General features: G+C 41.9%; 2 protein-coding genes across 2 annotated transcripts in view; both read left to right on the forward strand.

The window, feature by feature from the left end:
• The window catches only part of RUS5 (root UVB sensitive protein (Protein of unknown function, DUF647)), a 236,285-nt gene that overhangs the window by 112,798 nt on the left and 102,532 nt on the right, over positions 1-20,955 (forward strand). The gene's annotated exons all lie outside the window — the stretch shown is intronic.
• Positions 3,965-6,469, forward strand: LOC149152951 (uncharacterized). Its single transcript, XM_089441309.1, has 2 exons — positions 3,965-6,165; positions 6,303-6,469. Exon 1 carries the CDS (start codon positions 4,427-4,429, stop codon positions 5,918-5,920), a length of 1,494 nt encoding a protein of 497 aa, XP_089297435.1. The 5' UTR covers positions 3,965-4,426; the 3' UTR covers positions 5,921-6,165; positions 6,303-6,469.

The raw sequence follows: 20,955 nt of genomic DNA on the forward strand, positions 1-20,955 counted from the left end.
GAATGATCCAATCCAGAGTGATTATACAAATGAATTCATGTCTCTTGTTTATACACTTGTTAGGAGTTTGAATTACCTATTTTGAGCCTACATTAGCCCATCAACTAAAATAATGTGTAAATAACTATCTATTGGTGACAAGCCCACCAAACTAGCTCACAAATAAAATAATAAGCCTCCCAAAAGGTCGAATGATTAATAATGCATGTCGTTGGGTTCTCTAAGAGGCATGCTGAAGTCTATAATTGCCAAAATGATGAGTTGGACAAGGCGCTGGCCCCTTGTTTTCCACATAATAAACCTGTGGTACTCCCAATGGCTGAGAGGGCACGCAAGTGACCTCATGGCTCTCCAAGTAAGTTAAAGATGCTTGTAGACCATCTATAAGGGCTCAGATGATGGTGTAGGTGATGCCACATCATCCTACAAGTCTCGAGTCCGCTGCCAAGTGCATGGTACATCTGTGGAGTTAGCTGGGCAAATGTGAACTAGGTGCATCTTACTCGTCTAATAGGTGAATCTCGAGCAATCTCTGAGGATCCATAGAGTGATGTCTACTACTGTGGAGGCTCATGGCTCTCAACACACACCCTACATGTGCCAATGTAGCTCTTTGGAGGGTTAGGACCCCATATAGGGAGACCAAACCCAAGATGGAGACCACCTGCAATCCTGCATAAGATCTGAAGAAATTTCAACCCTCACTCTGGTTATCAATTTTCCTTATTACTCCATGCATTTAGTTTTAAATCTAAGCATGATAAAAATTCTAAAATCTGGAAATGACAATATTTTTTGAAAACACAAATTTAGAGATTTCACCACTGCTGAAATTGCAGAAATAAAACACAACAAAATTATGATAGCTACACAAAAAATAACACAGTGATTTTTGGTCAATGTGACCATGGAAAAACCCCCTACAACTCTTGGGGAAAACCAGTTTGAGAGCTCTTCCTTATTTCTGAAAATGCTTTTACAGAGAAACTGAAACACAGTGAAAATTCCAGCAACCACAAATTACAACTTATCTCGATTTCTGTGCTTGAACTCCATCTCGAAAATCGTGCCAATCATCAAACAGTCAAAATTTTCCAGCAATAAAACAACATTAAATGCTATACAACCTGCCTCGAAAATGTGCCCAGAACTTGTTGTATGGACTATACGGACCATATGGATTTCAACAGTACAACTGCGTCAAAAATCGTGCCCAAATCTGCCTCGAAATTTGTGCCCTTGTTGCTGTCCCTCTTCCTTGATTTCTGTGCCTTTCTCCTGCTGTACGGTTTTGCATTGGGATGCGTGCCAATAAATGTTGCTATCTAGATTCGCTGAAATGTCTTCTTGCTGCTCTCCTTCACTACCTCACTGTTCAGAAATTTTCTCCTTGCTCTCTCTTCTCTTTCTCTCAAATGCTCATGAAAAAATGAATTAATCTTTTTCTCTTCTCTTCTCCTTTTACTCTCTAAATGAGCTTTTGGGTTACCCTAAGATCTAAGCGCTGAGAATCATTTAGATCTAGAGATGAAAATAAATGTGCATTTAATTCTCACTTTCTATTTTTTTTAACTCACCCACTTAAATAAAGACCCACTTAGCCTTTTATTTCCATAGTCACTTTTTCACTTTTTAATTCTTCATTGACTTTAATAAAGTCACCTTTAAATTAGAGTGTAACTTTACCACTTATAAAGTCACTATTAAATTAAATTGACTTTACCACTTATAAAGTCACTTTAGGAGAAAAGTACAAATAAATTTGGACACTTTCCCCTAGGCCAAAAATCAAAGCCTTAGGGAATCACTTGTCCTCTGGTACCCAAATTTTAACACTCCCTCTTACCGAGGAAAGTGTTCTTCACCACTCCCATCTTGTCTCTGAAGTAGACATGCTTGCCTCGTGGTAAGGCTTTGGTGAAAATGTCCGCTACCTACTCATTTGTGGAAATGTACTCAAGTTTGACAGCTCCCTTTTGGACATAGTCTCTAATGAAGTGATACTTGATCTCAATATGCTTTGACCTGTCATGAAAAACTGGATTCTCCGTGAGTTTTATGCAACTTTGATTATCACAGTAAATTACTAAAGGTTTCAATGCTTGACCAAATAGACCAAACAACATCTTGCGAAGCCATATGGCCTCACAACTAGCCAAACTAGCAGCCATATACTCTACCTTAGCTGAATTCAATGCATCTCATTGTTGTTTCCGGCTGATCCACGACACAACTGCCAAACCCAACCCAAAACAACACCCGAAAGTACTCTTCCTATCTGAAGCACAACCTGCCCAATCTGAATCTGTGTGCCATGCCAGTCTCACTCCATCACCCTGTCTATAATCCAGACCAAAATCCACAATCCCCTGCAAGTAACGAAGAATGTGTTTGACAGCCACCCAGTGCACTCTCCTGGGCTCACACATGAACTGACTCATAGTGTTAACTGCAAGACATATATCTGGTTGAGTGTTGACCAAATACATCAATTTACCAATCTGTTGTCTGTATAGAGCAATGTTTTAAAACTCCGACTCGGCTGAGGGTCGACTCCAACTCGGTATCGACTCGGTCGACTCGATTTCAGTGACTCGGTTGTTGTAAAAAATGCATTAAATATTTATTTTTTTATAAAAAAACATAATTTTAAAGATTTTCATTCATGTTTCCAAACACAAAGCATTAGAATATAGATAGAAGACAAAATATGATCAAAGTAGGCTCATGAATATATCCATTATATCAAAATGGCACCCAGTGCACTGTCCAATACATACATGATCATGATATAGAGATCAAAACAAAAACACATAACCAAGGAGGTTAGAAATGGCTTCTACAACAAAAGTAAATTGTGACCAGTACTACTGGCTACTGCTAGAGGAGCCGAGATCATGTGGATCAATCTCTGGATCAGAGTCAGACAGGGGGCCCCATGGCTCCTCCTCCTCATCAGCATCTCCAATTGCAATTGTAGAAGTTATAGCACTAGCAGGTTGTGCAACAGCTACAAGCTGAGATAGATGAGATATGTGCTTTTGTCGTCGCTGACCAAGGAAGCGCCTGCAAGTGGAGGACTTGCTAGCTATGAGGCTGAGGCTGGTACAAGTGGATTAGGATCTGCATTCAACTGAACATTATGTTCGAGTGATGCTATCATCTGTAATTCATAATCCATATCCTCATCAGAAGCAAACTCTGCTGGATGACTCTCCACTACCCAATCTGATTTTGGATCAATGTCTTCCAACACAATGGGATTTGAATCAGGTCCTTTGTTCAACAATTGGTTGCACCAGAGTCGGAGGTTGTATTGGATATATACTAGATCATTTAATTGTTTCTGATCCAAATGGTTTCTCTTCTTTGTGTGAATCCTCTCAAAGACAGACCAATTGCGCTCACACCCAGTAGCACTGTAAGTTTGACTCAAAATACGAATTGCAAACTTCTGCAATTCAGGACAATGGCTACCAAAAGCCTCCCACCATTGTGCTGCAAAAAACATAGGAGTGTAATGAGTTAACTCAACAAAATCAGTGTTGTTAAAATCGCGATAAAATCGCGATTTTTTCCTCTGCCCGATCAAATCGCGATTTTTATCCGTAAAAATCGCCACTTTTTTTTTATACTGATTTTTATCGAAAAAATCGCGATTTTTTGAAAAAATCGGCAGAGGCGCGGGCAGCGGGCTTTTTATATGCAAAATCGATTTTTTTTTTTATTCATTGTGCTGTCCGCGCGGAGGAGGAGGAGAAGAGGTGAGGGAGAGGAGCTGAAGGGTTTCCGTCGGATTTGGGAGCGAATCCAAGCGTTTTTAGGAGGAATCCAAGCCAAGATCACCAATTTGTCCATAAAAGAGGTATGTAGATTAATTTATTTTGGTTTTGCTTCTATAAAAACTTTGGTTTTCATTGTTTTTAAAGAATTTTTTGAAAATTTTCATTGATTTGGGATGGGTAATTTGTTATGACTATGAGAACCAATTTTTTATTTTTATTTTCTCATTTTTTTTAAACATTGTTTATTTTTTTTGAATTTTCATTGTTTTTTGGCATTTGCCATTGGCATTTGGTTGGGTAACTTGGGTTTAGAAATTGGGATTTTGGAAATAATTAACTTGTAATTTTGTAAATGCTAAATTGTAATTTGTATTATGTAATCCTAAATTCCTATTTCCTAATCCTTATTTTTCCATAGGTTTGCAAATTCAAAATTCAAAAACAAACATGCCAAGGAAATTGGATCCTTTCTGGGAATATGGTGACCCTAAAACTCCGAATGATAGACAAAACTTGTATTGCAAGTTGTGTGGAAAGGAAATATTCGGGGGGTGTACAGGTTGAAGTTCCACCTTGCACAAATCCCTGGACATGATGTGGGGCCCTGTCTAAATACAAATGCTGAAATTATCCAAAAAGCCATGAGAGCATTGGGAGAATTAGAGCACACTAGAGAGGCCAAAGAAGAACTCAAAAGGCAACTAAAAAGGTCAGTTGAAGGAAGTGGGCCAAGTGGCACTGGTTCTACTGCAGCGTCAGTCAATCCGGTAGCTGCATCATCATATTTTGTTCCTCGAACCACACCTGGTTCACAACCAACTATTGGTTCAATGCTAAAAAGAACTGAAAAAGAACAAGCTGACAAGTTGATGACAAAATTTCTCCTCTGGAGTGATATTCCTTTCAGCATTATAAGGAATAATCCATTTTTCCAACCTACTGTTGATGCTATTGCCAGTGTTGGCCCGGGGTACAAAATCCCTTCTCTTCATGATTTCAGAGGCCGGCTTCTTCAAGATGAAAAGCGTGACTGCACCCAAAGATTGGAGGATTTTAGGGCATCATGGGCACAAACAGGATGCACTGTTATGTCAGATGGTTGGACTGACCAAAAGGGGAGAACCCTTATAAACTTCTTGGTTAGTTGTCCCAAGGGGACTATGTTTATCAAATCTGTTGATGCAACTCATCAAATCAAAGATGCAAGAACTTTATGTGATTTGCTGGATGTGTTTATTTTGGAGGTGGGTGCAGAAAATGTTGTCCAAGTCATAATGGACAATGCTGCAAATTATGTTGCTGCTGGTAGAATGCTTATGGACAGGCATCCTGCTTTATTTTGGACACCTTGTGCTGCCCATTGTATTGATTTGATGTTAGAGGACATAGGGAAAATTCCCTTTGTCAAAGAGGTTGTTGACTCATCAAAAAGCATCACAAAATTTATTTACAATCACACATCTGTGCTTAGCTTGATGAGAAAATGCACCAACAACAAAGAGTTGGTGCGCCCCGCCATTACACGGTTTGCGACGAGTTTCATATCTCTTCAATCCCTCTTGAATTCTATGTGGGATTTGAAGAGAATGTTTCTTTCAGAGGAGTGGCGTGCTTCGTCAATGAGCCGCAAACCAGAAGGAGAGGCCGTCTGCAGACTAGTTTCATACCAGGAAGACTTCTGGGCGGGAGTGCAGGAGGTGTGCGCTGTTACAGAACCTTTGGTAAAGGTTCTTCGGTTGGTTGATGGTGAGAAGCCCGCAATGGGCTATTTGTATGAAGCCATGGACAGGGCCAAAGAAGCCATTCGGTCCTACTATGATGATAAGGGAGATGATGGGTTTCAGAGACAACTCCTTCTATGGGAAGTCATTGATGAGCGATGGAACAACACACTCCATCGTCCCATTCATGCTGCTGGGCTTTTCCTGAACCCTGCATTTTCTTATGCATGTGGGTTTAATTTTGATGTTGAGGTCGTGGAAGGATTATTAACCTGTGTCCAGAAGATGGTGAGATCTCCAGAAGAACGTATGGAGATCTCTAGACAAATTGAGCAATATAAGTTGTCAGGTGGCACATTTGGCTTTGAGATGGCTGTCATTGATAGGACGGTTAAAATGCCAGGTATTTTTTAGTTTGTAGTATGTACTTTGTAACTTTGTTTCAAATTTCATTGTTTCTTCAAATTCCATTTTTTTCTTATGTTTATTTAAAATTTTATTTGTAATTTTGTTGTAGACGCATGGTGGAAGATGTATGGTGGCAGAGTACCCCTTTTGCAAAATCTTGCCGTACGCATCCTCAGCCAAACATGCAGCTCCTCGGGATGTGAGCGCAATTGGAGTGTATTTGAAAAAATACACAACAAGAAGCGCAATAGGTTAACACTTAAACATTTAAAATATTGCAAATTTCCAAATAAATTTTTGAATTCATTAAAGTTTTAAACAATATTTTTTTTATAATATTAATTATTAATTTATTATTTCATGAACTTTGTACAGGTTGGAAGTTCAGGTTGGAGTCCCATAGACTTAATGACATGGTCTATGTCTACTACAATCTTCGATTGTGGGTGAAACAACTAGAGAAGACACCTGATACGGAAGCCATCTCATTGGATGGGATTGACACCACTGCTGAATGGAGGGTTGAGACTGAGAGGCCTCTCATGGATCCCACTGAGGATTGGTTAGTGCAGGATGAGGGGGAGGAGGAGGGGGAGGAGGAGGAGGAGGAGGAGCAGGAGCAGGAGCAGGAGGAGGAGGAGGAGGAGTTGGAGGAGCAGGAGGAGGAGGTGACACCGCCTACCCGGGCTACCCGGGCTACCACTACCACCAGTAGAGGACGTGGTCTCCGTCCACCTCAGCCTCCTGTAGCTGCTACTACTAGTTCTTCAGCTTCTAGAGCATGTCAGACTCCACTGCCATTTCCACCAGCACAGGCACCAGCTTCTACATCTAGAGGGAAAGAGAAAGCTGTGCCATTTTCTCGCAAGAGGGGCAGAGGAAATCAATAGGATTAGACTTTCATTTTATTGTATATGACATTATGACATGATGAGATACATTATCATATTTTTTGTTGATATTTTGAGGCTGAGTTGGACTTGGGACTCAGGACTTACTATTCAGGACATGATTCAATGTTATGTGTGATTTTAGCGCTAGAAATGATATTAAACATCTTATATATTAGTTTTTTTATCATATTTATGTGTCAATGTATTTATTTTATGTTGTAGATGGTTTAGATATTAAAAAAATTGAAAAAAAATGAAAAAAAATGAATATTTTTGTGCCAAACGCTTTTTTCCCGCTTTTTTCCCGCTTTTGTCGATTTTTTCCGCTTTTTTCCCGGCGCCGATTAAATCCCGATCGCGCTTTGTGCAACATTGAACAAAATTACAAATTATATCCAACTTTCAAATTATAAACGATTTAACAAAATAAGTATTAAGAATTTGAAAATTGGAAATTTTGTTTACCTGGCTCATTTGCTTCCATTGCAATCTTTGCTAAGTTCTTCCCAAAGGTACATGAGGCAGTGTTGAAGGTTGTGACCTGTCGGTCTATCTCCTGCTGATCACACTCCAATGTGATCATGTGATCAATGTAGTCAATCAATCCATCTCTAACCTCTCCCCTTAAAGCTCTTGTCGTCTTAGCTTTATAATGATACCGTGGGTTCAAAAGATACCCAGCTGCATATATAGGGCGATGGAGTTGATTGTTCCATATTTCATCAATGATTGCCCAAATGGGCCCATACTTAGCCACTTTATCTTTGTATGCCCTCTTTATTTGCTCCTTTGCTTGATCCATAGCCTCATAAATGAAGCCCATAGCTAATCTTTCCCCATCCACCAACCGCAACACCTTAACCAGTGGCTCAGCAAGCTTCACAATCTCTGCTGCCTTTCTCCAAAATATTTCTTCATTAACTTTCTTTTTCAATTCTTTGCCTTCCAGTTTGTGAGACCACTGGCTTTGATTCCATTCTTCACTGGAAAAAATCTTGTGCAAATTTCTATGTTGTGAAAGCATAGATTGCAATGTCAAAAAATGAGTAGCAATTCTAGTGATGGCAGGCCTAATAATATCCCTGCCCCCCGTATGTTTCCTCATTAGGCTCAAAATCCATGAATGATTGTAGATAAATTTTGTTATGCTTTTGCCATGATCTACAGTGTTCTTGACCCAATCTAATTTGCCAATATCCTCAAGCATGAGGTTTATGAAATGTGCAACACATGGGGTCCAAAAGATGGTTATGTGCTTTTCCTCTAACAATTTACCAGCAAGAACATAGTTAGAGGCATTATCTGTGATGACTTGAACAACATTAGCCACCCCCACCTCCTCAACAACTTCATCCAATAGCTGAAACAACAATCGTCCATCTTTTACCTTATCAGATGCATCAACTGATTTTAGAAACATGGTTCCCTGTGGGCAGAAGATAAGAAAGTTTATGATGGTACCATTTCTTTGATCAGTCCATCCATCTGACATGATTGTACATCCTGTTCTTGTCCATGAGTCCTTGAAAACTTTCAAATGCTCATTAATGGAGGAAATTTCTTTCTGCAAACGGTACCCCCTTAGCTCATGCATAGTAGGGCCTTTGAAGCCTTTTCCAGCAGCATGTATGGCGTCAAACATAGGCTCATAATATGGTGAACAAAAAGCATTGAAGGGGATATCAGCATCATACCACCATCTAGCTATGTAATCACAAGCAGTTTCCCTCAATTCTTTCTTCCAATGGTCATCTAAAGTGGGTTGCATATGACTTCTACTAGCTTAAGGACCATGTGCATTTGATGGAGAGGAGAGAGTGAAATAACTTTTGATATTCATATCACCTTTTTTCATTTTACTCTTTCCCTTTTCTTGAATAGACTCAAAAGAGGGAGGAACATATCGGAAGGTGTTGAATGCATCAGTACAAGGGATAGAGGAAGAACCCTGAAAATCAAAATGGGGGTTGGTAGCCAACATTTTTTGTATATTCCTCTTCCTCCCAATTTCAACCAACTCTTTTTTCCTAGCCTTAACTTCTTTAAATTTCTCAAAGCTGGCTAACAAATCCTTCCTAATCTCCCCAATTTCTGGTGAGGTACATGGAGTAATTTGGCCTTTAATCCCCACCAAGTGTTGTTTCAGCCTATTAATGCCCCTAGGACCTTCCTTAATTTTCCTATGGCAAAATTTGCAATGCATTTGACTATCAGCCATTTCAACATATGCCCAAGCAACATCTTTCACTCTAGGTGCCATTTTTTCACTTGGAAATGAAAGCAAAAAATCTGAAAATGAAAACAAAAAACAAAGCATTTATTCAATGTTCATTTCTTTCACAAAAAGAACTCTTTTCAATTTCCTGATTTGCACATAAAATTTAATAAGCAAAAACAGAATTTTACAAGTGAAAAAATACCTCCAGGCACAAACTGCCTCCTCAAGTTTGCTCCAAGAAACCAACTCCTCAATGGCAAATGCTGCTCCAAATGGCTACCTAAGAAGATCCTCACTCAAGCTACAATGCTTGCCCAAGATTCCTCACTGCTGCTCCAAAAACAAACTCAACAACTCCTCACAAACTCTCACTGAAATTTTCACTCAAATGCATGAGATGACTGAGGAAATGAGAGGGGTTGGGTGGGTTAAATAGGGTTTAGGAGAGGGGAATGGACCCTAAAGACAAAATATAAAAAATACAATCCGGTTTGGAGCCCCCCAAAAGAATAATATAAAAAAAAAATTCGTTGTTTTACGGGTTTATGGGCCGCTATTTCTAACCCAGCTGAGTTAATGCAGACTCGGTCGAGTCGGCCAGGTTACCGACCGAACCGTTTCCTAGGTCGGGTCAAAGTTTGAGGGCCTGGCTCGGATCCATTCGGCCGAGTCGGTTCCGAGCCGGTCGGTTTTGAAAACATCGGTATAGAGTAGGATCCACCAACTCGAAATCAGAAGTGTGAAGCTTCTTCCAGTTAGTGATCATAGGTGTAGACATGGGTTTGCAGTCCTCCATGTGAAATTTGCTAAGAATATCTACAATGTACTTCCCTTGTCCCAAGAAGAAATGCCCCTCCACCTGCCACACCTCCAATCCCAGAAAATAATGCATCAAGCCGATATCCTTCATCTCAAACTCTGAAGCAAGATCTCTCTTGCAGCCCTTAATGAGTCTCTCTGCACCAGTGATGATCAAGTCATCAACATACAACACCAGGATGAGAGGTTCCTCACCCACCACAATGAAGTATAGGTTCAGATCAGCCTCACTCTTTGTGAAACCCAACTGCTGCAAGTATGTATCAATCTTAGAGTACCAAGCTCTAGGAGCTTGCTTCAGGCCATAGAGTGCCTTTTTCAATCTGCATACATGGGACTCCTTCCCATGCACCTCAAAGCCCTGCGGTTGCTCAATATAAACCTCCTCCTGAATGAAGCCATTGAGAAATGCGGTCTTCACATCCATCTGGTGGATCTTCCAACCCATCTCTGCTGCAATCGATATAATGGAGCGAATAGATGTATACTGAGCTACGGGAGCGAAGGTCTCCTCATAGTCAACTCCCTCTACCTGTGAGAACTCTCTCGCCACAAATCAAGCTTTGAACTTCTCAATGTTGCCATCTGCAACATGCTGTAATATTCCTAATTAGCCATAGCTAATTAGAATATTCGATTTTGGTCAATTTTTCCTTCTATAGTTATTTGTAAATAAAAAGGTGAGGAAAAGGGGACATAACTCACTTTTAGAATAAAAAGTCACTTCCTAGTAGCACAGTGTTGTGACTTAAAGGGGAGTCAAGGGGGCCAAAGGACCACACAGAGATGGGGCCCATGCAGACACTTGGAGGGACTGTGCAGATGGAAAGGGAACACGTGGCAAGAGGGGATTATGTTGGAGGAGGTGAGCCTTGGGATTGGGAGAGGCCAATGCTATAAAGGAGAGAGGAGCACCCTCATTTTGGCATTCAAGTATGAACATTTGAGCTAGTCACTTCGACTTGGAGCACACTGGCTGTTTAGCCTGTCTGCAGCACTGTTTAGTGCACTGAGTGTCTCCGTTCGGAGATCTCACCCTTAGCCCCGGGGGACTTCGAGTGCCTACTTGGGCAAGGTATTTTTAGTAGTCTTTTTGCAGTAGTTTTGATCTTTGGCATTGATGTGGAGCTGAGCATTGGAAGACTGCGCAGTGTTGAGAGAGAGGGACGTTGTTCTTCTGGGAGCAGTTTCGGGTTGAGGATTTGTGGAGGAGTTGAGCTGGGATATTGAGCAAGGGATTAGCTCTTGCATATTGGAGGGGTTTGGTAGAGTTTCAGGCAGTGTTTTGGAGGATTCTACTCAGTGGCAGTGTAGGGCCTTGAGGGATTGTGTGATTCCCCAAGGAGGTGATTTTCGGGGTCGGCCATTTTAGAAAAGCTTTCTGGGTTTTCTGAGTAGGGGCGGATTCCAGAGTTTCAACATTTCTGAGGAGGGGAACAATCCCAAATCCTCATTTGATTTCTAGCAGTAGCAGTGGCACGACAATTTCCTAGCAGCATCCCACGCAGAGGTCATTCCTTTGTTATTCTGAGTGTATTTCTTCACTTGCCTGGTGCAAGTCGAGGTGCCATCCTTCTGATCACCTCTTGTACTCATTCCATTACTCAGTATAATAAAATGGCTTAGCATTTCTCTCTGCATTTTTCGAGTATCTGCTTATATTTCATGCTTATATTATTATACGTTACACCACTGTTATTTTTATCATTTTAAGTTTCCCGGTTGTATTATTATTTGTGCGTATTTGGTTGGAGTTTACTGGGGTTTTGGGGAAAATCTCTGAAACGGGATATTACAGTGGTATCATAATCAGAGCATAGATCTGGCTCAGCCTGTGGACCTAACAATCTATGACACTGGGGGAAAAGGCCTACATTTGTTACAGAGGTAGGAGATACAGAGACGTTGGGCGTAGGTTGGAGAACACCTACGAAGAGGGAGACTGTGTTCTGGTGGTGGACGCAGAACAGGAGGAGCATGTGGTGGATGCAGGACAGGAGGAGCTTGTGGTGGACGCAAAGCAGGAGAATTCGATGGCAGATGATGACGGGAAGAAATTTGCGGACATGCTTCTCAAATCAGTGCAGGATCTGTTAAGGCAGATCGAGGTGATGGGGCATAGATTCACGGCAGTGGAGGCTAGACAGCATGAGAGCCCACGAGTTTTCCAGGCTGGAGAGGGATCAGGTGCATCTCACCATTTGCCAGGGCAGGGTGTCACTCAGCGTGATACTACTCAGCAAGTGGCCTCACATGCCCCTATATGCTCTACCATGCCCACTTTCCTAGGAGCAGATACGGGGGCTGGAGCACAACAGGAGGTAGAGCCCGATCATATGGGCAATTATTTTGCGGAGTACTATGGCTATGGGCAGAAGTTCAGGGATGCTCTCTCATTCAGAGACTTTGTTCAGCTCCAACAGGATAGTAGACCCTGCGACCATCACAGAGTATACCGGCATTATCATGATGGAGACACCCACCGCACTGCTAGTAGATTTCACTTGCCTACGTTTGATGGCTCATCAAACAGTTCGGCAAGGTCTTGGGTCGAGAAGCTCGACATCTATTTCCAGCTTAACCAGATGTCGGAGACAAAGGCCATCAAGGTGGCGAGATGACATTTGGATGGTGAGGCACAGGATTGGTGGTTCCATGGGATGGTTACACTTGGGCATTCCGCAGTGACGACGTACGCCGAGTTCACCAGGAGAATGATGGAGAGGTTTGACCGGAGGGATTTGGAACAGCACTTTGTTGAGCTGACGAGGCTCAAACAGACAAGGAGCCCAAAGACCTACATTGCGGACTTTTTGAGGGTTTTAGCGATGGTGCCAGATCTATCCACGGCATGGAGGATGTACATGTATGTTGAGGGGTTAGCAGAGCCACTTCGGGGTCTAGTTAGATCCGCTAGACCAACCACCCTTCAGGATGCTATTAGCAGGACCCGGGACTTACAAGATGTCTTACCCAGGACTCAGACACCTTACCCCTAGCGACAGGCTTTTTAGCCTAAGGGGAAGGATGTGAGGATTCTGCCTCTGAAGGGGAATCCAGGACGGGTACAGATTGATGATGATGCCAGGAGGGAATTGAAGAAGAAGCGGTTGTGCTTCACCTGTCAGGAGTCGTGGGCACCAGGACATAGATGTGCTGCTGGCAAAGCACATTTTATTGAGGTCTTTTCCGAGAGCAGCGGGGAAGAGGATGAGGAGGATGATGTGGAGGTAGGAGATAGTCATGCTATGCAGGGTCCCTTGCCGCCTCCACCACTAGCAGCAGGTGGTGCAGCTTTTGCACCTACTGGAGGAACCCTTGCAACATTGCGAGGAGTTCCCAAGTATTTGACGCTGTGCATACGGGGGACAGTATGTGGCTAGCGAGTATCAGTTTTGGTTGACAGTGGGGCCACCCACAACTTCATTGATGCATAGATGGTTGAGCGGAAAGGTATACCGACAGAGAGCTTCGATGGATTTTCAGTTTTGGTCCCGGGAGATTAGACCATGGTGTGTGCTCGTTATGTTCCAGAGTTATCATTGACGATGGGCACCTACACACTGACTAACCACTTCTTCGTGGTCAATATTCTCGACACCAACATAGTACTAGGTGTTCAGTGGCTGATCACTCTAGGAAGGTCACTACAGATTGGAAGGCCCTAGAGATGGAGTGGGATGATGAGAAGACAAGGAGGCATGAGAAGTTACAGGGACAACACACATACCTGCCTCAAACTGTTTCAGCTCATTGGATGGAGGCAGTCTTCCGGAAGGGAGACATAGAGTGGGCAGTGGAGCTGCGTGCATCAGAGGTAGGGACTACAGGGCAGACGGTGCACCCAAAGATACATGGCATCCTTGACCAGTACGCCACAATGTTTGGGGAGATTCCATCGGGACAGCCACCGGATCGGGGGTTTGAGCACACCATTGAGCTTGAGCAAGGCGTACAGGCAGTGATTACTACCCCCTATAGGCATCCCAAGGCCTATCGGGATGAGATTGAGTGGGCCATTCAGGAGTTGCTGGCTCTTGGGCACATTCGGCCGAGCAGGAGTCCTTTTGCTTCTTCCGTGGTGTTGGTGAAGAAGAAGGATGACACATTGAGGATGTGCATTGAATACAGGGCCCTGAACAAGAAGACCCTGAAGAACAGATACCCCATACCCAGGATTGATGAGTTGAGAGGAGCACGGTTCTTCTCAAAGATTGATTTGAGATCTGGGTACCATCACATTCACGTGAGGGAGCAGGACATTCCCAAGACCGCCTTTAGGTGTCACTATGGGCACTTTGAGTTTTTGGTGATGCCCTTCGGGCTAACCAATGCCCCAGCTACATTTCAATCTTGCATGAATCACATCTTCCGCAGTCACTGAAGGAAGTTTGTGTTGGTGTTCTTTGATGATATCCTCATTTATAGCAGGACTTGGGAGGAGCATCTCCAACACATTGAGACAATATTGCGCATCTTGGAGGAGCAACAGTTCTATGCCAAGCTCTCCAAATGTGAGTTCGGGTTGACGAAGATGTTATACTTGGGACACATCATAAGAGTGGACAGAGTGAGGGTCCACGAGGAGAAGATTAGGGCCATTAGAGATTGGCCGGAGTCGAGGATTCATTGGCATTTGTACTTACTACCGGAAGTTCGTCAAGGGTTTCTCACAGCTTGCTGCACCCTTGACAGATTTGACGAGGAAGGGGGCATTCAGTTGGTTGGATACAACGCAACGAGCCTTTGACAGGCTCACGGAGGTTATGAGCAGCTGTCCAGTGCTTCCGTTGCTAGATTTTACGCAACCATTTGTTTTGGAGTGTGATGCATCGGGAGAGGGGATCGACGCAGTGTTGATGCAGGGAGATCACCCTATAGCCTTTGAGAGCCAGAAGCTCCTTTTGCATGAGAGGTTGTATTCTATATATGACAAGGAGATGCTGGCCATCATGCATGCATTGACTAAGTACCGACAGTATTTGGTGGGTAATATGTTTAGGGTGAGGACTGATCACAACAACCTCAAGTTCTTTTTGGAGCAGAAGCAACTACAAGAGAGGCAGCAGAAGTGGATCAACAAGATCCAAGCATATGACTTTGACATTGAGTATGTCAAGGGTAAGAACAACGTAGTAGCAGATGCCCTTTGACGAAGGCCAGCCACGTTGTCTCTTATGAGCTTGGACGCAGACGGGAAGGCTCGACTCTTAGTAGAGTACTCTAAGGACAAATTTGCATGTGAGGTTCTGGATGGGCAGGTGGCGGATGACAAGTACAGGTTGGTGGATGAGATCATCTACTACAGGGACCGAATCTTCTTGACTGAGGGGTCTCAGCTCAAGAAGAAGATACTTCAGGCGTCACATGATTCACCATTGGTAGGTCATCAGGGGTTTGTTGAAACCTACAGGGCCATTAGAGAGAGATTCTCATGTAAGGGCCTCAAGGAGGACGTACTCTAGCATGTCCGAGAGTGCGATGTTTTCCAGAGGAACAAAGGGGAGATGAACCATCCAGCAGGACTATTACAGCCTCTTCCCATTCCGGAGGGGAAATGGGAGTGTATTTCGATGGACTTCATCACAGGGCTGCCCATGGTACAGGGCAAGGATTGCATCTTTGTCGTCGTTGATTGGCTGACAAAGTACTGACACTTTTTCGCCATATCCGCACACTACGCAGTAGCGCAGTTGGCCGAGTTATTCTTCAGAGAGATTTTTAGGTTACATGGTCTTCCCAAGACCATCACCAGTGACAGGGACAGCCGTTTCATGGGCGGATTTTGGCAGGAGGTTTTCCGGTTGGTGGGGACGGAGTTGACACCAAGTACCGGTTATCACCCACAGACGAACGGGCAGACAGAGATAGTTAACAAGTCTTTGGAGGGCTACTTGCGTAACTATGTCAGTGGGCAGCAGTGAGCATGGCTGAAGTGGCTGCATCTGGGGGAGTACTGCTACAACACTACGCATCACATGTCCATCGGTATGTCACCATTCTATGCTTTGTATGGATATCATCCTTTATATTTTGCTGACGTGATGTTTGGTGCTAGCAAGGCTCCGAGAGCCAAGATTTGGATCCAAGAGAGTCAGGATATTCTCTGAGTTCTCAAGGATAACATGGCTACAGCGCAGAACCAGCAGAAGCTATAAGATAGTTTGAGGTAGGAGTGTTATGAAACCAGCTCAAGAAAAGATAGAAAAGATAGATCAACGCCTTAGAATTCAGCCTCTTCGAGGGGGCAACCTCCTTTACATTACATAAATGAACAATTCTTGGATGATACAAATGACAAAACCTCCTTTCTATATATAGGAGTCTAAGGAGTCACAATATAATCCAGCCGACCTAGCAATAATAATATAAAGCCACAAAAATAACAATAGAGGGATTCTATGGGGCACAGAAATAACAATATGGGGGTAATAGGGGCACAACAATATAAATAAGGGGTATAACTACAATAGTAATGGGGTAATCACTAGTATTATAGGGACCCAACATGCCCCTCTCCTTCAAAAAAGTGTTGTCCTCAACGCTTGAGTAGTTCTGGATACTTCTGCATAAAATTCTCATCCTCCCATGTGGAATCTTCAGCGGATAAGTTCTTCCACTTGATAAGATACTCTGAAATTGATCGATTTCGTAGCTGTCGAGTTCTTGTTTCTGTGACTGCTTCCGGTTCCAATATAATTTTTCCTTCCTCGTCAAGTTCTGGCAATATTGTTTGAACTGGGAGCTTGTCGCCTATAACCTTCTTTAAACATGAAACATGGAAAACTGGGTGCAATCGAGAAGCTGCAGGAAGCTCCAATTTGTATGCCATAGTACCAATCTTTTGCAACACCTTGTACGGACCATAATACTTTGGTGATAATTTATTATCCTTCTTAGCTTGCTTTAGGGACATTTGCTTATATGGTTGTAGCCGTAGGAATACCCAATCACCTACATCAAAACTTCTTTCACTGCGATGTTGATCTGCCTGTTGTTTCATTCTATTTTGTGCCAACACGAGGTTATCCTTTAAGAGTTGGAGGACTTGTTGTTGATGTTCGATGTGATGTTCCACTGCCTGAACCTTAGAATTTTCTCTTAAATATGATGTGATGGATGGTGGTTGATACCCATAAAGTGCCATAAATGGGGTCATTTTTGTTGCTGTATGGAAGGAAGTGTTATACCACCATTCAGCCAGAGGCAACCATTTGACCCATTGTGTCTGTTTATCAGATACAAAGCAACGAAGATATCCTTCCAAACATTTGTTTACTATCTCAGTTTGCCCATCAGATTGAGGATGATAAGATGAGCTATGAGCTAACTGAGTACCAAGACAAGAAAATAATTCTGTCCAAAAATTTCCAGTGAAAATGGGATCTCTGTCACTTACAATAATCTTTGGGTTTCCATGTAGCTTTTGAACTGTTTCCATAAATGCAGTAGAAACTGTACTGGCTTTAAATGGATGTGATAATGCACAAAAGTGTGCATACTTGGTAAGTCTGTCAACTACCACCATGATGACACTCTTTCCCTCAGACTTGGGTAAACCTGTGATAAAATCCATTGAAACCTCCTCCCAACGTTGGCTTGGAATGGATAAAGGTTGTAATAGACCCGGTGTCTTAATTGTTTCAACTTTATTTTGTTGGCAAACCAAACATTCCGCCACAAACTTTTGAATATCTGATTTAAGGCCATCCCAAAAAAATTCCTTCTTAACCCTGTGGTAAGTTTTTAAAAATCCTGAGTGCCCTCCTAAGGGAGAAGTGTGCAATTCCATAAGAATCTTTTGTTTTAGCTGGGAATTCTTACAGAGGTATAAGCGATCTTTGTACCATAACGAATCATTTTGCCAGCTAAATGTATCAGAAGTACTGGAATCTTGTTGTAGCTTTCGAATAAGTGCCCACACTTCTTCGTCATTCTTCCATTCCTCCCTTGCTTCGTTTATCCAATCTGGTTGGATAATAGAAATGGCACACAACAATGCTTCCACATCCTCATCCTTTCTTGAGAGTGCATCTGCCACCACATTTTGCTTCCCTTTTTTGTAGATGATTTCAAAGTCATAACCCAACATCTTTGTGACCCACTTTTGTTGCTCTTCAGAGGATAATCTTTGTTCTAAAAAGTATTTAAGGCTATCATGATCCGTTTTTACCTTGAAGTGTCTTCCCATTAGGTAGGGTCGCCATTTCTTAAGTGCATGGAGTATTGCCAACATTTCCTTCTCATAAATAGCTTTGCTTAAAAACTTTCCCTTGATTGGACGACTTTCAAAAGCAATGGGTCTTTCATCTTGCATTAGAACAACACCAATTCCATTTCCTGAAGCATCACATTCCACAATAAAGGTTTTTGTGAAGTCCGGTGTAGCTAAGACCGGTGCTTGGCACATTGCCTCTTTAAGATGTTCAAAGGCCTTTGTTGCTTCCGGAGTCCATGAAAATGAATCTTTCTTCAATAATGTTGTTAGAGGTGCTGCTATTCTCCCATAATTCTTAACAAACTTGCGATAATACCCTGTCAACCCAAGAAATCCTCGCAGATGCTTTATGGATGTGGGGATTTTCCATTCCTTAATGGCTTTAATTTTGCTAGGGTCTACCTTAACTCCTTCATGAGATACAATATGACCCAAATATTCCACCTCCTGGACTCCAAAGAAACATTTGGATCTTTTTGCATATAATTGTTTCTCCTCCAATAGTTGTAGCACCCTGTCAACATGTTCAACATGATCCTTCCAAGACTTGCTGTAGATTAGTATATCATCAAAAAATACTAACACAAATTTTCTAAGGAATGGTTTGAAAATTGAATTCATCAAACCTTGAAATGTTGAAGGTGCATTGGTAAGGCCAAAAGGCATGACCAAAAATTCATAATGACCCTCATGAGTTCTAAATGCCGTTTTCGGAATGTCTTCAATCTTCATTCTGATTTGATGATATCCCGAACGAAGATCCAACTTGGTGAAGTAAATTGATCCATGCAATTCATCCAGTAATTCATCAATGACAGGAATGGGGAACTTATCTTTAATAGTGAGCTTGTTGAGCTCCCTATAATCTGGACACATGCGCCATGATCCATCCTTCTTGTGCACCAATACTACTGGAGCTGAGAAAGAACTTTGACTCGGTTGAATTATACCAGCCTCTAGCATTTCTGCAACCATACGTTCAATTTCACTTTTTTGGACATAGGGATATCTGTACGGCCTGATGTTTGGAGGAACACTTCCTGGAATCAGATGAATAGCATGATCATGATCACGCATAGGTGGGAGACCTTTGGGAGTCTCAAATACCTTGGAATGATTGTCCAGGACTTTTTGGAGATCTGGAGAAATAGATGATTCCAATGTGGAAACATCTAGCGAACATAATTGTGCAATTACACCTCTTTGCTCCTTTTTTAGAAGCTTTGTCATGCCATTAGAGCTGATTATCTTTCCTGGTTTCCCTGCAATACCCCTTAATTCAACTTCCTTTCCTTCCACAGAAAATTTCATGAAAAGTTCTTGAAAATTAAAAGCTATTGTACCCAAGGATTGTAGCCATTGGACTCCTAGTACAACATCAGCACCTCCCATTGGAATGGAAAGCATTGGGCTAGTCAATACATATTCTCCCATGGATAGCTTGATATTATGGCACTTTCCAGAGCAATTTATTGTTCCTCCATTTGCAATCATCACTTGACACTCTGGTGCTGGATATAGGAAGCAATTCAATTCTTTTGCTACCCTACAATGAATAAAATTGTGGGTGCTTCCTGAATCAATCAACACTATTACCTTTTTCTTCTTGATTTGTCCTTCTATCTTGATGGTTTGAGGAGTGGTAATTCCCGCCAATGCATTACAAGATATGGTCGGATTTATTTGTTCTTCATCTAGGCTTTGTTCCTGGAATATATCCTCTTCTTTTGACCTTTCTTGCTCCTTTTCTTCTTCCTCTTCACAATCTATGTAGAATAATTTCTTCTCAGCACACTTATGACCTTTTGTGTATTTGCTATCACAATTGTAACAAAGCCCTTTTGCTCTTTTTTCTTCCAATTGTTGTGGTGTCAACCTTGTAGGTTGTGGAAGACTATGGGCAACAACACTTCCGTCTTTATAGTTGTGAGTGGTATGCTTCCTAGTTGCCATAATTTTGCTTTCCATTTTTCTTGCTAACCTGAATGCCTTCTCTAATGAATCAGGTTCCCAAAGGCGAACATCATGTTGGATATTATCCTTTAAAGACCCTATGAACACATCAATCCTATGCTCCTCTGGAATATCTTTTACCCTTATGTTCAATTTTTGGAACTCCTCAATGTGCTCCATTATTGAACCCTTTTGTTTGAGACTTATCAATTGGCTAAAAAAAGTGTTGCTTTTTGTATCCTCATAATGTGCTATCAATTCTTCCGTAAAAATTGCCCAAGTGATAAATTGTTTACGAGAACAAAGCCATTGATACCATACAAACTGATTTGGTTCCAAATATAAAGTTGCCATACGTACCTTTTGTGTGTTTTGCACATTATTGAGATCGAAGAATTGCTCCATCTGTAATATCCATGTGGCGGGATCCTTGCCATCAAACTTCCTCATATCGATTTTTGGAATATGGTGATTCTTCGATCCAACATTAGAGTCTATGGAATCATGATTAACATTTCTTTTGTTCTCATCATGAGTTTCCTTTACTACCTTTTCACCATTAGTAAGTATTTCTTGTAGAAAATTAGTCAAATCTGTCTTCAAATCTGCCATGCTTGTCTTCAAATTTGTGTTCAAATCTATCTTCAAATTGTCCATCTTAGCTTCCATGCCATTTATCTTAATTCCACGCCATTTATCTTAGCTTCTGTTAGCTTTTGTGAGCGTGACATTTGTTGCACTTGTTCTTGTAATTTTGATATATCATGTAGCATTTCTTCCTCTTCTTCATGAGTCATGCTAGAGCTTTCAGGTTCCTTACTAGGTGTTTGCATTTTCTTTCCTCGGGGCATCAGTTACCGATAATAATGCTCTACTATGCCCTTTGAATTCCTTCAAAATAAATTTTCAAACCAAGCTTAAGCAAAAATTTAAAAAAATC

The sequence above is a fragment of the Pinus tabuliformis genome, chromosome 9, assembly GCF_031772625.1.
Source record: "Pinus tabuliformis cultivar Carrire ecotype Pingquan chromosome 9, CPIR1, whole genome shotgun sequence".
Classification (NCBI taxonomy): Eukaryota; Viridiplantae; Streptophyta; class Pinopsida; order Pinales; family Pinaceae; genus Pinus; species Pinus tabuliformis.